General features: G+C 37.3%; 1 protein-coding gene across 1 annotated transcript in view; it reads left to right on the top strand.

Moving 5' to 3' along the window:
- JAG2 (jagged canonical Notch ligand 2) overlaps nt 1-20,342 on the top strand; it is a 72,171-nt gene that overhangs the window by 43,943 nt on the left and 7,886 nt on the right. The window contains exons 6-22 of the mRNA XM_065838752.2: nt 2,590-2,720; nt 3,104-3,223; nt 5,053-5,166; nt 6,014-6,127; nt 6,693-6,806; nt 7,349-7,395; nt 7,672-7,845; nt 10,153-10,303; nt 10,809-10,973; nt 11,519-11,632; nt 12,921-13,034; nt 13,403-13,516; nt 14,432-14,548; nt 15,570-15,597; nt 16,619-16,704; nt 18,899-19,012; nt 19,207-19,322. Of these exons, the coding sequence (XP_065694824.1) occupies nt 2,590-2,720; nt 3,104-3,223; nt 5,053-5,166; nt 6,014-6,127; nt 6,693-6,806; nt 7,349-7,395; nt 7,672-7,845; nt 10,153-10,303; nt 10,809-10,973; nt 11,519-11,632; nt 12,921-13,034; nt 13,403-13,516; nt 14,432-14,548; nt 15,570-15,597; nt 16,619-16,704; nt 18,899-19,012; nt 19,207-19,322 (1,933 nt within the window). The remainder of the gene's footprint in view (nt 1-2,589; nt 2,721-3,103; nt 3,224-5,052; nt 5,167-6,013; nt 6,128-6,692; nt 6,807-7,348; nt 7,396-7,671; nt 7,846-10,152; nt 10,304-10,808; nt 10,974-11,518; nt 11,633-12,920; nt 13,035-13,402; nt 13,517-14,431; nt 14,549-15,569; nt 15,598-16,618; nt 16,705-18,898; nt 19,013-19,206; nt 19,323-20,342) is intronic.

Raw genomic sequence — 20,342 nt, 5'->3', positions numbered from 1 at the left:
TTGTATTTAAATTCTTATTTTCTATTGTCACCAGACTCGCATCTGAGGAAAATGGAAGCTGTGAAGCATGTCTGTGGAATTATCAGGATCTTTTCTTTAAGTTATTGGTTTCAACATAACTAGCAATTGTTCTTCTGTTCCAATTGAACTCTCCTGGTGTTAATCCCCACCTGAAAGGACGCTTGGCTCTGGGAACAGATGCCTGTACTTCAGCCTTCCATCAGGAAGTTACTAAACTGTAACAATCTATTTATGGTAGCCCCTTCTGTACTGCTAATAACCCAGCACGGGCTAAGATTAAGCCATCTCTGATTTTTGTCTTGCATGTGTTTGGCTGTAAAGCTGTGCTAGAGCCGATGAAGTCAGCAGAGGGGAAGGACAAAGGAAGTAGAATCTTGATTCCAATAAGGATTTTCTTTGTCTGTTGAACAATGGGAATCCTTATGAATTCTCTAAATTTGGCTTTCTCATCTAGTCAGATGTGTGAAATCTAGGATTGCAGAAACTTCCAGTGAATTATTCTCAATTGAGGGGAGGCAGGGAAGAAGTAACTTTATCCCACCGTTAACTGTACTAGCAGTTTCCTCTTGGCTGTTACACAAGTGGTTGTTACTTGAAAGGGTATTTTAGTTTGGTTCTTTTTATAGAAGGTGTTGCTTTGTATCTGTATCATTTGGGCTTCTCATGGTGGATCATTAACCTTACTTCATCCTTGTGTTTGGCTTGATACTGTTCTCGTAAATGACAACATGACTTTGAGTTGAGTTCACTTTATTGATCGCATCTTGCTCTAGGGGTGATCTAAGATCCATGCAAACATTATCTCTTTAGAAGGAAGTGGGATTAAAGCTGCTCTAGCACCTGCTAGTGTAGGATGCGACCAGACTTCCTGTTCAAGAGGAAATCCTAATTTACTCTTCCTTGTAAACTAAAGGCTGATCAGCTTACCACATAGTAACCTTTTGACTTGTAAACATTGTGTTCCTTTGGACTGCTTTTGGCTTCTAGAAATTATTTCCCTCGGGCTTGGTGGTAACTCTAGCAGTAAATTTGACTGTGGTGAATATCATGAAAAAGCACCAATCCTTTTTTTGCCAAACTAACTTTAATGCAGCCAAGCATACAAACTCGCGTAGGTACTTAAGATGCCTTCAAGTTCTAAGAAGGTGGCTGCATTTTTCCTTACACTCTTTTTCACCGGTGCAGTGTTAAACAAGAACTTGTTATCCATTGGGTATAGGAAACAAATTGAGTTATTGTGATTGTTTGCTGTGTGATGCAGACTTTCAGCCCTTGAAAATACTTGTTAGGTGTGGGTGGGGAGTTGGCTTTGGCTGGGATAGCCATGGTGAATCACTGGCAGTAGTGCCAGCTTTGGCAAGGATGGAGATTTGGGTTGGGGCCAGTAAATGAGTTGCAGTACCTTTTTTTTTATTGTTTATTACCAGCCCCTGAAAAGATTTTTCTGTCCTTGAGGAGGAAGGAAGAGATCAAATTTAGCAGGAGCAGTATTTATTTCCTCTTACTGCTAATACGGCAAGAGAAAGCTGCTTCTGACATGCGTGTTCCCCAGGCTTCTGATCCTTAGGGATCCCCCAGCTGAGAAGGGCAGATACTGAGACTAACAACTCACAGGTCTAAAACTTTATATTATAAAAAACTTTTGTGAAGATCTGCACCTGGATTTCTTTTCCCATAATATGCTGCCACATAACCTGTTCTGTGCCTCTGGGGATGGACAGAACTCACTGTGAAACGGTGGAAGTGGATCGATTCGCAAGGAACCCGGACTCCTTGTTTGTACTGCTTTTCCTTGTCTTCCCTCACCACACCCCAAAGACTTAAGAAATTATTTTCTGTTCTTTTATGGTATTCAAAGCATGGTGATAATAAAATGGTGGTGTTGAATATATAAAAAGTACAATTTCCTTTCTAATGCTTTTTCTCCCCCAGGCATTACCTCTCTACCAGCACACATGTGCCAAACTCCCATTCAGCATGTTTTTATGCATCTCTTTGTCACAATGGCTCTTAGACTATTTGTAAGAAATACTCTTAAAATAACAGGCAGAATGTGTTTGGTTTTTTGTTTGTTTGGGTTTTTTTGTTGGCCCAAAACAGCAAGCTTACTGTTCTTTTTTATTAAAATGTGTGGGGAATAAATGGGTTTTTTTTTTTTTAAAAAAAGGACAAAAAACCAAACAAACAAACAAAAAAAAACACACCACAAAAAACCAAACAAACAAAAAAAAAAACCCACCACAAACAAAAACAAATGATGCGAGATGATTTCATGAAGATGGGACTTTTTGTGAAAGAACAACTACTTTATGTACGGTTGTCATAACTCAGTGCTTGGTGTAGTTTGTTGCCGTGGTGTATGATATGGTTGAGCAAGATGAATTCCAGTAAGGATGTTCAGCAGGACTAGTATGTCCCTTCTAAACAGGATAAATAAAGTTTTGTTACCTGTTGCACATTGAACAGTTGATCTTGTTGAGAATGGTAAGTGTAGTGTTCTAAATACCTGTAATGCTGATAATTAAAGCATCATGTTGCTAACTTTTAACATGTGAACTTACATCTTAGGTGTCATTATGGTTGGCAAGGACAGTTCTGTGATGAGTGTGTCCGCTACCCAGGCTGTGCTCATGGGAGCTGTAATGAACCATGGCAGTGTAATTGTGAAACCAACTGGGGTGGCCTGCTCTGTAACAAAGGTACTTAACATTAATGTACAGGAAAAATAAGTAAAGTTGCATGATTAACTGATAACTTATTAACATTTTATTTTCTGCTGGTGTGCAGCTACTTGGGTATTTCTGTACCTAATTCTTTTATGGCAGGTGGTGCCTAAGTACCACAAGTATAGGAAGTTTAAGACAAAGGACTTGGAATGGTCCTGATTCTTCTAACTCATACATCTTTCTCTTGCTCATCCTTCTCTGTTCTGTGGATAGTTACCAGGTGACACGCTAGCTAATGGAATATGGGGATGATGTGGGTGAATGATGTTCAAACCAGAAAGGCATCTGTATGTCTGACTAGGGTTTAAAATGGTGACATCTGTGTTCCATGTTAATTGACACTTTTCTTTGTCCAGATCTAAATTACTGTGGAAATCACCATCCCTGCCTGAACGGTGGAACCTGTATGAATACTGAACCAGATGAGTATCGCTGTGCTTGCCCAGATGGCTACTCTGGAAAGAACTGCGAAATTGGTAAACCTCTGGATATTGCATGTATTTCAGAATTTGGAAACTTTAGGCATGGCTACATTCTAGTTAGCCAGGTGGCATCTTTATATGCTCATTGTTGCATATTTTTTGTAGAGTAAAGGAGCTGTGTTTTCCTTTCCAAAAGCTAGCGTGGTTTCTGAAACTTGATTTTTAAAATCATCCTATCATATAGGACTGTTAATAAATAATAATGCTGATGTTAACTGCTATGGAAATGTGCTGAAGCCCTCTTACAGGATCACCTTGAACAGTCTAAAGAAAAAGTTTCTTCCCTGTTCCCATTGGCAAAACAGAGAAAAGCTTTTAAATCATGTTTCTGATGAAGTATGCGTTCTTGACTAGAGTCTAACAGGTCTGTGTCTGTCCAAGATGAAAAAGTGCTTCTTATATTTATATGTGTATGTGTTACACAAAGACCAAAATTTTCACATGCTGGAGACAATTTTGGTATTTGGAGACTTTTCCTAATTATTCTGTCTCTGGAGATAAAGGGGCAAGTGCACAGTTTCTGTTTCTTTCCTATTTTGCTTTAAAGATTTGATGTTTATAGAAAAAAAAAGCTTTCAGTTCAACCTTTTCACGTGTAGTATTCAGTTGGATGTTCTGCAGTGACTTTCTTTGTCACGATGGATTGTTAAATCCTTTTTTTTAATGTGATATTCTCAATCTTCTCTGAATTTTGCTGTTCCTTGGTAGTTATAAGTGCAGATGGAAAGAACCCTTTTTTTCACTCAACTGTTTGGCTTTAAGTTCACTAAACTATTATTGGCAGGTTTTCACATTTATCAGGATGTAGACCTTTTAACTTCTACAAAGTGCTATATGATATTAATGATACTATGAAAACTTCAATTTTACTTCAGCTATTAGAATGTGATGTGAAGTTTTGGCCAAAATGGATGAAATCTTGTTTTAGATTGCCCTAAAAGTTGTGGGGAAGCACCTTGGCTCTTCAGACAAGGAAACGGGGTAAAGTGAGCCATACATATGATGAGTTCTGTACTGATTATTGTCAGTAGATTGGTATATGAGCTGCTTTAGGTAGTAGTACCTAACATCATAGGCAATGTACATATGGTTTGCAAACTGGGTAACGTCACTGAAAGCAAGATTCCAAAATATAAATGCTAGCAGTCAATAGGAAGTCTTACCTAGTAATGGGATTGCTCTATTCTTTCCAAAAGCTTCCTTGGTTTGTGAGAGGGAAAGTATCAGAAGTGATGGCATACACCTTGCTCCTCCTCAACTTGATTGTTACTTAGTGCAGCTTCTGCAAGTTACAGCCCTACATGGAGCGACAACAAGCAGCACTGCCTACAATTACAAGTAGCTCTATTCTTTGCTGTTTCCAAGGAACAGTATTAGAATGAAGCTAAACAGACCTTTGATACTTCAGCTACTACTACTGTTCAGACCTCTGCATACAGCGTATCTGTTTTGTGTCAGTGAAGGGGGAGGAAAAAAAGTGCTGGAGCACTCCAGAGGTGGGAGTGCATGGCTGGAAGCAGTAGGTTAATGGGAAACCTCTCTGGCTCCTGGGATATTGAGATAGTGACCTGTCTGCCTTTAGGCTTTCTAGCCAGTAGATATGAAGGATGATGCACATTCAGTAAAATCCTGCTTCAGTCTACTACTGGAAATTTTCCTCTCTACAGCTGGGAGAGGGAGGCTTCAAGCTTCTCTACAGGTACCTTTCCACTGCTCATGCTCTTAGTCACTTTAAATCAGAACGCAATTTCTGACTGTATAAGTTCCCTTAATTGATACTGGAAGAGTATTGAGCAAGAATTTCTTTCCCCCTTTCTTTCCAGCGGAGCATGCTTGCGTATCTAACCCCTGTGCTAATGGTGGAATTTGTCATGAAATTTCATCAGGCTTCAAGTGTCATTGCCCATCAGGGTGGAGTGGACCAACATGTGCTATTGGTGCGTATGCATTTGCTGATGACTGACCCATTAGGTTGGAAGGGTTGATACAGCTTACTTGATAATATCATGTTCTGTGGGTATGAAATTTAATGGTATTCTTACCTATCTTTTAACACCTGTATGTCGGGTACTGTGCAGCTAGCGGTGTCTGTTTGCTGCAGCTGAGATCTGCAGGTTATCAAAAGCACAGTTGGACTGCATCCAGAGAAACGCCCTTTTGCCAAAGGTTGTAGGACAATTTCTAACTCTTTAGCTGGTCTAAAGCAAAATGGATTCGTTTTAAGAAATACAAAATGAATGTGAAAGGTTTTCTTCCTCTTAGAGGAATGGAAGAGTAGATTACTCAAATGCTGCTTAAATGTCTGGTTTGAAAGACAGGGAAGTAGTTGAAATGTATTGTGGAGTCATGTAATTGATTTGCATGTTGCCTGTGATTTGTATAATGGGCTTTTGTATCTGTTTTTTGACAGCAATTATATTAAAAATATATATATTTATATATACTGGCTAAACTTGCTTCCTGATCTAGGAACATGACTTCCAATTAATGTGTTCATTGTTGGGCAGATTAACTGAATCTTCCTGCTGTTTGCAGATAGAAAATTTGAGTTCCTCACTGCCATATCTCAAAGGTGTGAGAAAAGCCCAAGTAAAAATTAGGTTAGAAATGTTAGTCTGTTCCTAAGCTTATTTGTACGTTCTCCCCTTTCATCTTGAAATAACTTTATAAAAAGACAAATACACAATAACCACAGAAAACAAACAATCAAAAAGACACACTCCCACAGTACAGGTTAAACCAAGTTTTAACTCATGTAATGGAAGGCACACTTTGACTTTCCAGATATTGATGAATGTGCATCTAACCCTTGCGCTCAAGGAGGGACCTGTATTGATGGTGTTAATGCATTTGAGTGTATATGTCCACAACAGTGGATTGGAGCAACGTGTCAGCTTGGTAAGTAATTACCTTCTAAAGTTTTGAAGACCACTGGAGATTATTTGTAAACAATGAGTTACTCTGTGTAAGTGTGTTTCTGACATTTATTGAAGAATGTTGAAGATGTGTGTTGCTATTGGTATCTTAGCTCTTCTTTAGTAGATCCTAAAGCCAGGAGTTTCAAGTGAACTTGTGACTATGTAAGCCCCAACTTAAGCTTACTTACAATAGTTCCTCTAGAATGCCCGATAACATTTCTGTTTCAAAATACAGCATTGGTGATGGTAGCTCCTTCTTCATGGTGGCAGAACAGTGACTATAAGCTTATGGAAGCAAGGAAGGAATTTGCCATGACTAACATATTACCTTTTTGAGTTTTGGCAAACAGAGAAGTAAGATAACATGCATGTGCTACTATAGAGTGTGCATTAAAACCTGCAGTATGTTAAATTGTTTTAGCACCCTACCAATGTGTAATATGAGCTTCTGATGCTTGGATTGCATGGAAACTTTGCTTGGTGCGGTGGTAATCTGTTTCTTGGTTTGTTCTTTATTCTCTTCTTTCTTTTATCTTCTTTCACAGATGCTAATGAGTGTGAGGGGAAACCCTGTGTTAATGCTTACTCTTGCAAAAATCTCATTGGTGGATATTACTGTGACTGCATTCCAGGATGGACAGGAGTAAATTGTCATATCAGTTAGTATTTCTTTAGTATGTATGTTGACCATAGGATGCTTTATTCTTTAAAAAAAGTTTTATGATGAATGATAGTACACATGTACAAGAAAAAAATACCTGTTGTCAGGGTTTTTCTCACTTCAGCAATGTAAATTGAAAATACTGTTTGAAAATTTAGAGATTTAATTGGTATTAAAATGAGCTTAGAATATACAGTTATGTAACTCCAGTAAATCTCACTTATCCCTGATTCTGAATTATGTCATGTACTCAATTTGTAATAAGTTTTAGCTAAAATGTTAGATATGAAATTAGCAATTAAATTAAATGTTATCAGCTATTATTACACTATAATATTAATAGAAGTATAGAATGTGATTTTTCTATTATATAATTTTAAAAATAAGAATCTCTTTAGACATCAAGCATCGGTGTTTTCCATTGAAACACCTAGTAAATTCCTTTTTGAAAATAATTTATCTCCATTTTTGTGCTAGACCTGTATTTTACAGCTTAGTCTTCTAGTAGAAATTCTGATGCCTTGCATATTCTATCCGTAGATATTAATGACTGTCATGGACAATGTCAACATGGAGGGACTTGTAAGGTAACTCTTATTTATTACATGCTATGTTGAAATTTAATCTTGTTATAGTTACGAATTCTATAGTTTGGAATTACAAGTTGATTGAATGAGGTTAAATGTTAAAAGCGTAGTGTCACACTTGCAGATTCGTGCACTGTTTCACAAAAAAAAATTATGGAGTACTACTGCTGTTTGCAAATCCAGAATACAGAAATAACCCGAATTCTTCTGTGCAACATAGAAACAAATCTTTCTAATTTTGCTTTTTGTTTTTTCCTCTTTTCCACCTCTGTGAAGGATGAAGTGAATGGTTACCACTGCTTATGCCCTCGCGGTTTCACAGGAAAAAACTGTGAGATAGAAACAAATGACTGTGAAAGCAATCCGTGCCAAAACGGGGGCCGTTGCAAGGACCTGGTAAATGGATTCAGTTGCCTGTGTTCACAGGGCTTCTCGGGAGTCTTCTGTGAGGTGAGGGTGGTGGTGACATTACTGCAATACTTGGATTGAATTCTTGAAAGAAACATGTCTCTGTTTTTAAATGGGAGTAACCCAAGGCCCTAGAGCATTACTGACTAACATAGCTGTTACTTGATACTCTGAATTAAGCCAATTTGTTGTACAGTGCTGTCATAGTAGCTGTAACACTTGAATTTGCAGCCTGATAAACTGCAAATTGTTGCACGTAGGTGTTGGCTCTCCTAAATGTGTTAAGGCTGCGAGTATTCTTTAAGCTTGAAACATTTTCCTTTGCCATTCTTAAGACTTGTGTCCTTTTGTTACACTAGAATGTTTTAGATCTTTATCCTAATAACTCTGAAGTACGTAACTGAATTACTTTTCAAGTAGTCCTACTGTTGTTGGTAGGAGTGTCCACATAATTAAAGGCAGGCAGATCTGCAAGTCGTCTTTCTCTCTGAGATCATTTTAGGAGCATGTAGTTCTAGTACTTAAATAAGGATTCAGATTTGAAATACTGAAGTGCTAGTGATAATTCATAAAGTACTCAATGATAAAGATCTCCCTCTTTCTAGGGAGGACATTATACTTTTCAGTGTAAAATTATCTTGCCCGAAGTGTGTACTTTCTGGCTTTCACTAATAGCCAAATTCATGTAAGTATTATGGTTAGCAAGACAGCATCAGCTGGAAGTGTTGGCTTAGCATTTTGTTGGATTTGCTCCAGAATTTTTCATGGAGGGCATTGGGATGATCTCTTTTAAATGCTGAAGTAGTTTTATTTTATATTATTTGTGGTGTTCATGAAACAATGCTCTCCTTTTCCTGAAAATTAAAAAGGGTTGCAGATACTGACCAGTTTAATAAAGCCACTGTAGTACCTGATAGCTGATGTACTATTTCTACATAAAGATCATAGCTCGAGTGCTCTACTCTTAGCTGATTCATAGCATACTGTGTAATTAAAGTTTTAGCAAATCTGTTTGAATAATAGGGGGGACTTGGCTGCTTGCCTTGTGTGTTGCAGGAAATATGTACCATTGATTCCAGATGCTAAAGTACCAGCTACTGAACTTGCATTGGGAAGGGGAAATTTACACTAATGGAAGGAAACAAATGGAGACATCTGATAGAGGAGATCTGAGAATCTTTCTCAGACATTACTTATGTTTTGTAGTTTGCTTTGAATGTTCCATATGAGAGCACAAAATAGCTTGCTGAAAAATATCTCTTGCAACTGGAGTTCAACGTGCTTCTCTGAATTTAAATACTTAACACTATCTGCACTCCTGTTTTGGTTAGCTTTGAATTTTTTTTCCTATTTAGCTACAACATTACTAAAAATATTGACCACGTCCACTATTGGACTGAATTATGCCTGTAAGGTTGAGAAAGCTGCCTTTCTCACGAGATGTGAGGGGGAAAAAACTCACTTGAATGGGAGGAAAGCAAGACTTAAGAATAACAATTTGAAGGAAAAATGCTGTGATATATCAATATCCCTTTTGAGGCTACTTTGTGGATTTTGAGGACAATTTAGGGCTTCACCAGTTTTTATGCACCAGTCTGAGATGCAGAAGAAGCAGAGTTACCTTTCTACAGCAGTTTGGCTGTGTTAAGGGTTTTATTATGAAAGCTAGGTTTAAATTTTGCTTTTGAATCAGATGATAAGTGTTCAAAATATACCTAGTATTTCTGTGTTTAAATTGCCATGGTGATAGTATTTGTAAGAATAAGGCCGTGAGCAGCCTAGTGTAACTAGTCCTGCTTTGAGCGGGAGTCTGGGGAGTAGCTGACCTCTAGAGGTCCCTTCCAAGCTATGTTGGTTCTATAATAAATTCTATGTCTTGATTGAGATGGGAAAAGAAGTTGCTCTAGAGAATCAGATTTTTTAAAAGTTCTGTGTATTTCAAGTGTCTTTCAGACACAATGGTAACAAGTGCACCGGTATTTAACTTGCATTGTAACACTTAGTACATGGGTGTGAAGGACAGAGAAGTGACTTAAAATGATCGAGAATAGTTGCAGCAAGAATCTCTTAATGGCTTGTTCTTTGCTAATTATTGCAAATGCGCTTATTTAGGCTCCTGCAAAGGAATAGCTTTTAGCAGTATCAGAAATGCTTTGTATTAGGAGTGGCTGAAGAAACCTGAAGTTTCTTTCTGTGTTGCAGTATGGAATGCAATATGTATGATTCATAAACCTTTTTAAAGTTGAGGTTCCTTGTACATTAGCTTCATCTGTTTCTTTGGCAACAGAGATAATGCTGCTTACTCCAGGGAAATGAAGCAGCTGCTGCTAACTATGGTCTTCCTTACAGATGGATATTGATTTCTGTGAACCTAACCCTTGCCAGAATGGGGCTAAATGCTATGATCTGGGAGGAGATTATTACTGTGCCTGCCCTGATGACTATGATGGAAAGAATTGTTCTCATCTCAAGGACCACTGCAAGAACAATTCTTGTAAAGGTACCTGCTGTTGTCCAGGAACTGGTCTTAACCTGCTGGTGTTACATTAAAAATGAAAAGTAGTATTTCTGAGAATAGCATAGTGCAGAGACACTTTTATTATACTCATTTGGACTTTATGAAATAGTGAGACAGTGAGATGAAATGCTCGTAACAATTCTTATTTATAAAGAGGTGGAGGGTAACTTACACCATTTCCCCAAAAATAAACCCTATGTGATTTTTCAGGTTTTTTTTGAGGATGCTTGAAATATAAGCCCTACTCCAAAAATAAACCTTAGTTATAGTCCATTAAAAAAATCAATTTAAATAGTGTTCAGGCAGTTATACATGTGAAAAAGTAACAAGTTTTGGAGCAAACATACAAGATCCTGTCTTATTTGGGGGGAAACAGGGTAGTCAATGTAACTCAAATTGTGATTAACCTTAATTTCTGGATAACAATTTAAAAACAAAAAACTGGTGATACAGATTATTAATCTGATGATATACTTCTCATTCTTAGTAATAGACAGCTGTACAATAGAAGTCTTCACTAATGCTACCCAAGAAGGAATCCGTTTCATTTCATCTAATGTTTGTGGTCCTCATGGACGGTGTATCAGTCAGCCAGGAGGGAATTTTACTTGTGCCTGTGAAAGAGGTTTTACTGGAATATACTGTCATGAAAGTAAGTAGGAGTTTCTTCTAAATTATTTTCTTAAAGTTTTTGTTTCGAATCTTTACAACATTATTAAAGTTTAAGTTGCATAGAGCATTGTTGCAGGTGAACTGCTTGAAATCCAGTTTCTTCTGGTAACAATTGTCTTTGTAGTGGTTCGCACTTCCAGCTTCAGTGTGAATGTCTGTACCTGCTACTTCTAGGTACAGTCTTACAAGAAGCCATGGGTTACTCCAACATGGGAATGATAAAGAAGGGACAGACACATTGACAGCACGGTTTAGAAGCATGTGTATTGCTGTTCTGGGTGTTTGGTTTGTTTTTTTAAACACGTGACTATTTTTGCCAGGTAAACTTAATGCTCTAGTTTGACTTGGTATATATGAGAGAATGCATCTAGAAACCTTACCAGGCTTGAACACTGATGTTTGAGCTGTTCTGACATATGTACAAATGGAATATAACTTCGTGATGCTTTTCTAGAGACAAGTGTAGATCACTCCTCTAGGTAGATGAGGACAGTTTGAGCAATAATTGTTGACTTTTTGTTATAGATATAAATGATTGTCTTGGGAAACCTTGCAAGAATGGTGGGACGTGCATCGATGAAGTTGATTCATTTAGATGTTTCTGCTCAAGTGGCTGGGAAGGAGAATTGTGTGACACAAGTGAGTACTACTAAGTGTTGCAGGGTGAAATATTGCAGCTTTGTTGTAACAGTTAGTGATGGTTGGTGTGTGGTTAAAAATAACGGGGTAGTTTCTCTGTTTTATCATCACACTCTACCTGGTGGTGCTTGCAGAATTATTTTCAATAAGAGTTTTGGGTAGCAGCTCTAGAGACTTAGTTGCTTTAATAGGACGGTAGTCAAATTCTTTGACGTAGTATAGCGCATATCTCGGGAGGAGAGAACTTGTTTTTCTGCTGAGGAGAAGCAAAAGTGAATATACCTTGTTTGGGAATCTACTCATTGTGTAGCTTTTATTGCTATATATATTTCTTAGTGTAGTTACTGTACATAAATTTTGTCCCTTAACAAATCTACTCATACATAGTAGTTGTCGAACTTGAAAAGCTTTTAGCTTTAAGCAAGTGCAAGCTATAATGTTCTCCTGCCTTATTGAAGGAATTTGTAAATTTAATATCTGTTTGTTTAGTAAGAAGAGAACTGCTGAAGCCTGATATTATACGCATTGGTGTTTGGCAATCTGGATTCAGTGGGAGCAGCTCTTTACTCTTGCTGCCTTGGCTTGAGACATGTTGGGCCTTAGCTGACAAAGAAGTGTACTAGGCTAGTTCATGGTTAAGTTATCTTAGAGGAAACTGCAGCTGGTTCTTTTTCTACTCTGAATGAAGCTCGTTCTAAAATGTGATGACAAGGACTTTCTCAGACTTAGTACAGGACATGCACCAATTAAGATGTGAAATAAAGACTGAGAAACCTTTGGCAGCTGTCACTATCAAAAGTGGTTTTTTTGTGTCACCTAGATGAAGTTCAGTCTGGAATATTGTTATACCTGTTAAAATGCTTGTCTCCAGTAGAAAGAATTTTGTCTGAAATTCATGTATGTTTAGGTATATGTTTACTGGGTGTATACACACATATAGATAGAATCATAGAATCATTTTGGTTGGAAGGGAGCCTCAGGGTCATCAAGTCTCAACCATAATGCACTAAATGTATGTGTATATATATGGTTAAGCCATCTAAAGGGTTTAACTTTCTGTGTTTTGAGACATAAAGCAGGAGAGGGAGCCTTGATTGTCTCATGTGGATGTCCTGGGTTGGGGATTCTTCTCAGAACATTGTGGGTCCCTACTAGAAAGTTTTTTCTTACATAACAGTTAAGAACAGTCTTCCTAAGTAGTTATTTATGAAGGAAATGTATACTATTTTATACTTTCTCATGGGCTTGGCTAGGCTAGATCATCTAATTTGAATAACTCTTTCTCTAGATTTCAATGACTGTTCTCCTAACCCATGTCACAATGGTGGCCGATGCATTGATTTGGTAAATGACTTCTATTGTGAGTGTAAGAATGACTGGAAAGGCAAAACTTGCCATTCACGTAAGTGTTCTTTACTTTGATCTTTAGTTTACCCAAAGATTTGTTTTCTTTCTTCTCAGGAGGCTGGAGTTCCTGAAATTTAAAATAAAACAATTGCAGTGAAATAATAAGCATATTTTCATTACCTCTCCCAGTTTCCCAGCAACAAAATGGAACATTTAAAAAAATTATTCCTTCATGTAGTGCAATAGTGTTGTAAGAGATGCCCTTAGATTCTTTTACTTTTGTTGTTTACTGTAATACAGCAAGTGGAACTATGTGTTTCTAGTACTGTTGTGTTTAAATAGTAATTTTGTGATTAAAAAGTACCTGGTCTTAAAATTTAGCAAGGCAAATTGAAATTGAAACTGTTTTATTTTGATGTATAGGTGAATACCAATGTGATGCAAATACTTGTAGCAATGGTGGAACATGCTATGATGATGGAGATACATTCCGCTGTTCGTGTCCTCCAGAATGGATAGGAAGTACTTGCAACACTGGTAAGTTTAAGTTGTCTACAGATACAGCCAGAAGAAGTAGAGAAGTGTTTAAGTAATACTTAGCTCTTTGTAAACAGGCACACTGTTCTTCCAGCTGGCTAGTTCAAAGTTGTTCCAGTTGGCCAGTGACTAAAGTTTAGAGTAATTTCTTCCACTTACCTGAAATGATACTGAGTTTTTTGGAAGATTTTTCTCTGCAGGCTGCTTACATGCTCTTGGGTAGCTTCTCCTAAGCAAATTTGGAACACTTGGTCTTGTGTCTTCTTGTTAGTCTTTGCAGAGTTTTCTTGGGAACTTATCCGCCTGCCATGTTGCTTGAAGGTTCATAATGTGATTGACTTTGTGATTGAGAGGTGTATGAGCAGACATACTCAGGAAAAATGAAGTGGTTCTTCCTAGGGGAGATTTGCAGGGTTACTGCCTACCGTAGGGAGCTACTCTGATCTGTTTGGGAATTTGGTACATTTTTCTAAATATGAAGCTTCCATTTATAACCAAGAAGTTGGATGAAGGTAATTTAGTCTAGTTTTTCTACTTCTTAGATAAAATTGCAGCATTTAATCAAAACCTGAACTTGAAATAACTAGTGGTTCATTATGAAGTACACCTCATGACCTGGGTAACTCCCTGCCAAAGTAGGAATTTAGCAGTATTTGAAGAATGCTTGCAAAGATAGGAAAAATGTAGATTTTTATTTTAACAAAACTTCGTGATTCAAACAATTGAATTGGGGTGATGGGGAAGGTAGGTGAGAGGCTATATCATGTCATGTGACTATTTTTGGAGTCTTTTGGCCTTCTTGGAAGTCTTGCACTGTTGACTTAAGTGCTATTCGGGATTGTGATATTGACATATTCAGATGATAAAATAGCTTCTATTTTCTGTGCTAAATAGAGACCTTTTCTGTTTTTAAAGCTAAAAACAGCAGCTGTATTCCAAACCCTTGCATGAATGGTGGAACATGTGTTGGCAGTGGAGATTCCTTTTCTTGTATCTGCAAAGAAGGATGGGAAGGACGTACATGCACACAGAGTAAGGTTTTTCTCCCTCCTTCCACTGCATTACCCTGGGATATTAGGAGCGTCTGTCACAGAAGTATTAACTGAAACAAAACAAGTTTATGGAGTTCCTATGCCAAAATATCGGAATCATTCAGGGTGGGAGGTAGATGCTTGAGCAATGAATGAGGAGCTTGTCATGTTTGGGTTTGTTTTTGTACCTAGTCTCTACCGATATAAGATTTTCAACCTTGTATAGAAATATATTATTTATGAACATGTGCAGAGCAAAAAAAAACCCTCAGAAATATTTAATAATGAAAAGTATGTGGAAAGGCAGGCAGTAGTGTATATTCCATTATTTTATCTGAGGATAGCAGTTAACTAATTTGACATAGCAATACAATGGATTGGTTAGGTGGAGGAAAGCCTGGAGCTTTGATATATTTTTTTTTTTTTATTTTTTTTAATACCCAAGGTGTAACGCAGAGGAAAAAAAGGAAATCTAAATTTGAGCGCTGTTTTTAACTCTAAATCTACTGTGAAATTACTGTGGTATTGATGTATGACTTAATTAGCTGTTCTAAAACTGACAGTGCTAGTATAAATGCTAACAAATAATTCAGCGTCATTTAAAATGGGAAAGATTCATGAAATCTGGCTAGTTTCATGTATACATATGAAGTGCCAAAGTAGTAGTAATCCTTGAGAAAGCTTTTAAGAGCCTGGTTGAATCCACCACCAATGCAGGCAATACACTATTGTCTTTGTTATGTTCCCATCATGCTGCATCTCAGTCTGTGCTGTTGATGTATTAAAATACACTGAATTTATAAAATTTAGTATTTGTTCATATATTCGTAAAATGTAAGGTATTTCTTTGGTGTATTAGGTGTAATTGAACTTTCTTTGCAAGTGTGGAAGAAAATGTTCAGTTCTGTATTTTTCTTTGGTTTTCTTTCCTTATCAAATATAACGTCTCTTGAACTATAATATTACACATTAGACAAAAAATATGCCACTAGTTAAGCTAATCTCTATTTCTTTTTCTATAGATACCAATGACTGCAACCCTCACCCATGGTAAGTATGGAAATTCCAGTTCTGTACCTATCGTGAAAATGAAAGTGAGCACACAAATATGGATTTCCATTCCAATTAGAACTAATTATACCATAAAGTAATTAAAGCCAGCCTCCTTAAAAATCTTAAAACAACTTTTTTATATGCCTTACCTATTTCTTGATAACAACAAAGACCATAAAACAATCCTGAATTGATTCATATATGAACAGATAAAAGTATGTTAGTGTAATCTTTGTGCCAGAACTGACTAGTGAATTATAGTGATACGAATTGGCATCTACGATTGAATTTTGGGATAAAAGATGAGAAATTAAAATCTGTTAGTTTACAGTAAATAATTTTAGGTAATATAAAAATGCCCTGTTGAATCAAATACTATGTATAAATGTGTTTTAAAAACAATAACAATTTTTTGGATGATACATGGGAGTATTTTAAATAGAGGCTGATATTTATGGTTGAAGGGGAAAAATACTGATATGCGTATGAAGCAAACCATCTACCTTATCTTTCTCTGTTGTCCATTTTGATGCAATAACCTGTACTTCATATTTTAAAAACACACCTTGCAAAAGATGGGGCTTTCTCCATATTCACTTTACAGTGCTGCTTTATTTTCTTGAGTTCTGTTGATACAGTTCCCCACACATGCACACACTTGTGTAGGATGTTGCTGTTTTAACAGGTGACTTACTAACAACGTTGTTTATCTAACAGTACAGTTTCTCTGTTGGTGGGAGTAGATCGTCCCCCTAAAAAGCAGCAAAGGATTTAATTAACAAAGCTTTAATTAGAGACCAATGAAACAGTGTAGATGTGTTATTATGTAGACTCATATTAGAATTACCAAGCACTTTTTAATTCTGCATTGTTGAATAGTGAGAAAGTACCATGAGCAGAGACAACAGAAATTTGCATGAGAACACACTGTGTGAGACCTGTGGTTTTTACTCATCTTTAAACTAGTGAATCTATCCTGAGAACTCTCGTTATAATGATGGATTTGTTATTTTTGCAGTTACAATGGAGGCATCTGCGTTGATGGTGTGAACTGGTTTCGATGTGAATGTGCACCTGGCTTTGCTGGTCCTGACTGCAGAATTAGTAAGTACCTGTGCGGGTAAAGACCTGAAAGGTCCTACCATTCTGACGCACAAGTCAGAAAGAACACACTGACCATTTTTGCGTTTGGTTAGCTGAATTACAAATAATAAAACGGAAACCACCTGTCAGTCAGCTGGGTAGTGATACCTTTTAAATAATGGCAATTCATGTTCTTCTCTTTGTTTCATTATGTGGAGCTGAAATGAGTTGGCTTAAATTATAGTCAAAGACTTGATTGTTGGATTTTTGTCAGACATTTCTGAAGGTTCTGGGCTGCTGGCTTCATAGAATTTTAAGTTGTTTATCAAGAAAAATATTTAAAACTTGAAGATTACTTTTATAACTGAGTTGTTAGCATTAGAAAGCTACTGAGACATTGCAAATGAGAACAAAAACATCAGAGGTGTAGTGCCAGCATGTGAATAGCATGAAGAACTATGATAAATGTCTTTCAAAGCTATGGAACAAACCTATTACACTGCAATTATCCTGAAGGATAGAAACTGAAAAGACCCTAAAAGTGCATTGAAGTGTTGTAGAAGAGTCATATTGTTTTTGTGTGTTTGGTTTGTTTTGTGGTGTTTTCTTGTTTTTAATGGAATCTTACCATTTTGACTTGAATGTGGTACCTTATTTTTTCCTGATTTTATTTCTCCCTCTTTGGAAGATCAGACTTTGAGTCTTTTCCAGCCTCAAAGCCATTGCACTTTGTCTTTTTACTCCATCAGTATGGTGATTTGCTTTCAAGTGGAGATTTCTTCCTCAGCCTGGCAACAGTAAATGAGCCAACACCTCTAGTCAGTGACTGTAGCACTTGTGATAGCATCAGCTTTGTGATCTCTGGATATAGAACCAGGGATGGCAGATAATCCTGTATCTAGATCCAGACATGCAGAGAGGGATATTGAATTATCCTTTTCTGGACAAGAAATGCAGAGAGGACTGTTTGTAGACAAAGGCAAATACTGTGCATTTGTGATAGGACTGCAGACTTTTTTTTTTCTTGTTTAGACTGATATAGACAATGGGAGTAGCTCAGACGAAAACTCAGCTCTGCTGATAACAGAAACGGAGTTAAGTCACTTTTCTCAGCATACAGAGGATGGAAAATCTTACACCAATGTAGCTTGGAGAGAGGAGGAAATAGTAGTTCAACCCTGTAGTATTTTAGATACTTCTGTATTTGCATAAAACTTTATCTGAGAGCACTTTCGAAGGAAGCTAGAGTAAAACCAAAAGCCCTTTGGCATGGTTTTGGCATTTTCTATTGCCTACATGGGTGACAGTCTCACAACTACTATTTATCACATTCACTTTCTAAGTTTTGTCATTTAAGCACGGAAGATGAGCCGATACTGTGCATCAGTCAGGGATTGGTGTTTAAACCGTTCTTCTGAGGGACTGGAGTGGGCACTGATATTCAATGGCAGGAGAGCTTTTGAAAGACGCTTCACAAGAGGATAGTTATGGCTGAAAATGAAGCAGTTGGTGCCCATGGCTCACAACTTGGCAGGTTGGCTTCTGTTGCCTTTGGTCACTTCCCCAGGATAACAAATAACATGTTGTTGTGCATCTGAATGGAGTATGCTCTCTTACCTTTTTCAATAGACTTCTATGGTTAAGTCTTTGAATCCTTCAAGGTTGTTCTTTTGAGAGGTTTTGTGCTGTGTATGTACTAGATTCATCTACTCACTGTTCTGAGGTTAAGTGACATCAAACGTTTGTGACAAACTGAGCTGTTACTCTTCTTTCGTATGGCAAATCGTATCACAGTAAGTCACTTTTCTCTAGCACTGTTGAGCAACTTCATTGTTCAATTCTTGCACTGTGATAACTTCCTGAAAGCATGTGCTTTTCTAGGAAGCCTAAACGTCTTAAATTAGCACCAGAACAGGATGTGGGACTTGAGTTCCATAGCTGAATTACTACTTTCAGCTGTCCAACACCTCTGCTCTGTGAGGTGAGTCAACATTTGACCACTTCTTTGATCACCAGTGCTTCAATTAGGGTACAATTATGAGAAATCTGTTAGAGGTTACTGCTGAAATGATAGAACTGTCCAATTAGGAAATTAATTCTAAAGCCAAACTGTCCATTTCTTACTAGAAAAGCAGATGTTGTCAGACTACATCTCAAATGTTTAATTACAGTGTTTTATGTTCCTACTACTGAGTTTTATCTGTTTTCTGTCTAGATATTGATGAATGCCAGTCGTCCCCGTGTGGGTATGGTGCCACTTGTATAGATGAAATAAACGGATACCGATGCACTTGTCCCCCTGGAAGAATTGGTCCTAGGTGCCAAGAAGGTATTTCTATATCTTCTGTCAACTTTTACCCAAAAATCACTAGTGTACAATGTAGCCAGTATAGTTTTGATGTGTAAGGTCACACATGATGTAGCTTGTAGTTTTGATGATGTAGGTAGTGGTTTTTTATTTAAATTTGTATAGCTTTGGTAACTTGAAAAGTTGAAGTGTCTGAATGTGCTTTTTTTTCTTAGTGATTGGAATTGGAAAGCCTTGCTGGCTTAAAGGAATTACATTTCCCCATGGCAGCAGGTGGGATCAAGAATGCAACCACTGCCACTGTTTGGATGGTCGTATTGACTGCACCAAGGTAGGCGTTTTGATCTATTTTCTTAAATCCTTCTGACTGAAACTTATTGTTCTTCATGCACAAGTTAATATTTGTTTTTTTTTCCATCTAGACTCTTGCATAGGTCTCCCTCAAACTGCCTTTTGTTTAGAAAAAAGAAGCCTAATCACTTCCTTTAAAAATACTTATAGGATTGTCTTTATAATCCTATTGTCCTGCTCTCTACCTGCTAGAACAAGCTCTCTAGAAGCAGGCAGGCACTTTCTGCAGAAAAGGAAACATGAACTGGAATGATATAATGATCCTTGGAAGGATAAATAAATCACTCTGCCAAAGTTTTGCAAACACAGTTTTAGAGCTCCTAGTTTTGTGAAACATCAGTTCCAAAGTAAAGGATATGTAGGAAGAAAAGATTCTTCAGGGGGTGATAATTACCACTTTGTGTTGCCTTTCAGTATGTTCACGAATTGTCAAACTACAACCTTTATATGGACTATATATTAGTCCAGGATATATTATGGACTATATCCTGGTGGTTGTGACTTACTAAAATAGGACTAGCCTAAATACAGGTTGAACATGTTAATATATATGTGCACCAAGCCTTTCAGCCCTTCCAAGATATAATTTCTCAGTGGATTTGTGTTACCTGTGCAGCTCTAGATCACAGCTGGCGAGGGACAAGATCGGTGCTCCTTACAAGCTGTAGGGCTAGGTGGGCAGCTTCAGATGGGCACTAATATTACTAAAAATATTGCCTCACACTGCAGTCTGTCTCCCACATTTCTCTGGGTTGTCTTAATCTGTGCAGCCTTAATCTTACTTTGTTTAGCTAGTTATGTACTGTAAGCAAAGAAATAACTTATTCTTGCACTTACTTAGAAGTGCGCTTTTTAGACTCTTAATGGTGTTACAGTTTCAAGTTTGAAATGTCTTAAAAAGATAACAGTGCATGATGGTAACTAGAATCTCAGAAATGGTGGTACAGTAAATGCAACTTAACTGTATATGGTGTTTGGTTCTTTTATGCATAAGGGAACA

The sequence above is a fragment of the Patagioenas fasciata genome, chromosome 5 (genome assembly GCF_037038585.1).
Source record: "Patagioenas fasciata isolate bPatFas1 chromosome 5, bPatFas1.hap1, whole genome shotgun sequence".
In the NCBI taxonomy this organism is placed as follows: domain Eukaryota; kingdom Metazoa; phylum Chordata; class Aves; order Columbiformes; family Columbidae; genus Patagioenas; species Patagioenas fasciata.
Note: the sequence above shows the minus strand (reverse complement) of the source record. Positions and strands in the feature narration are given on the sequence as shown.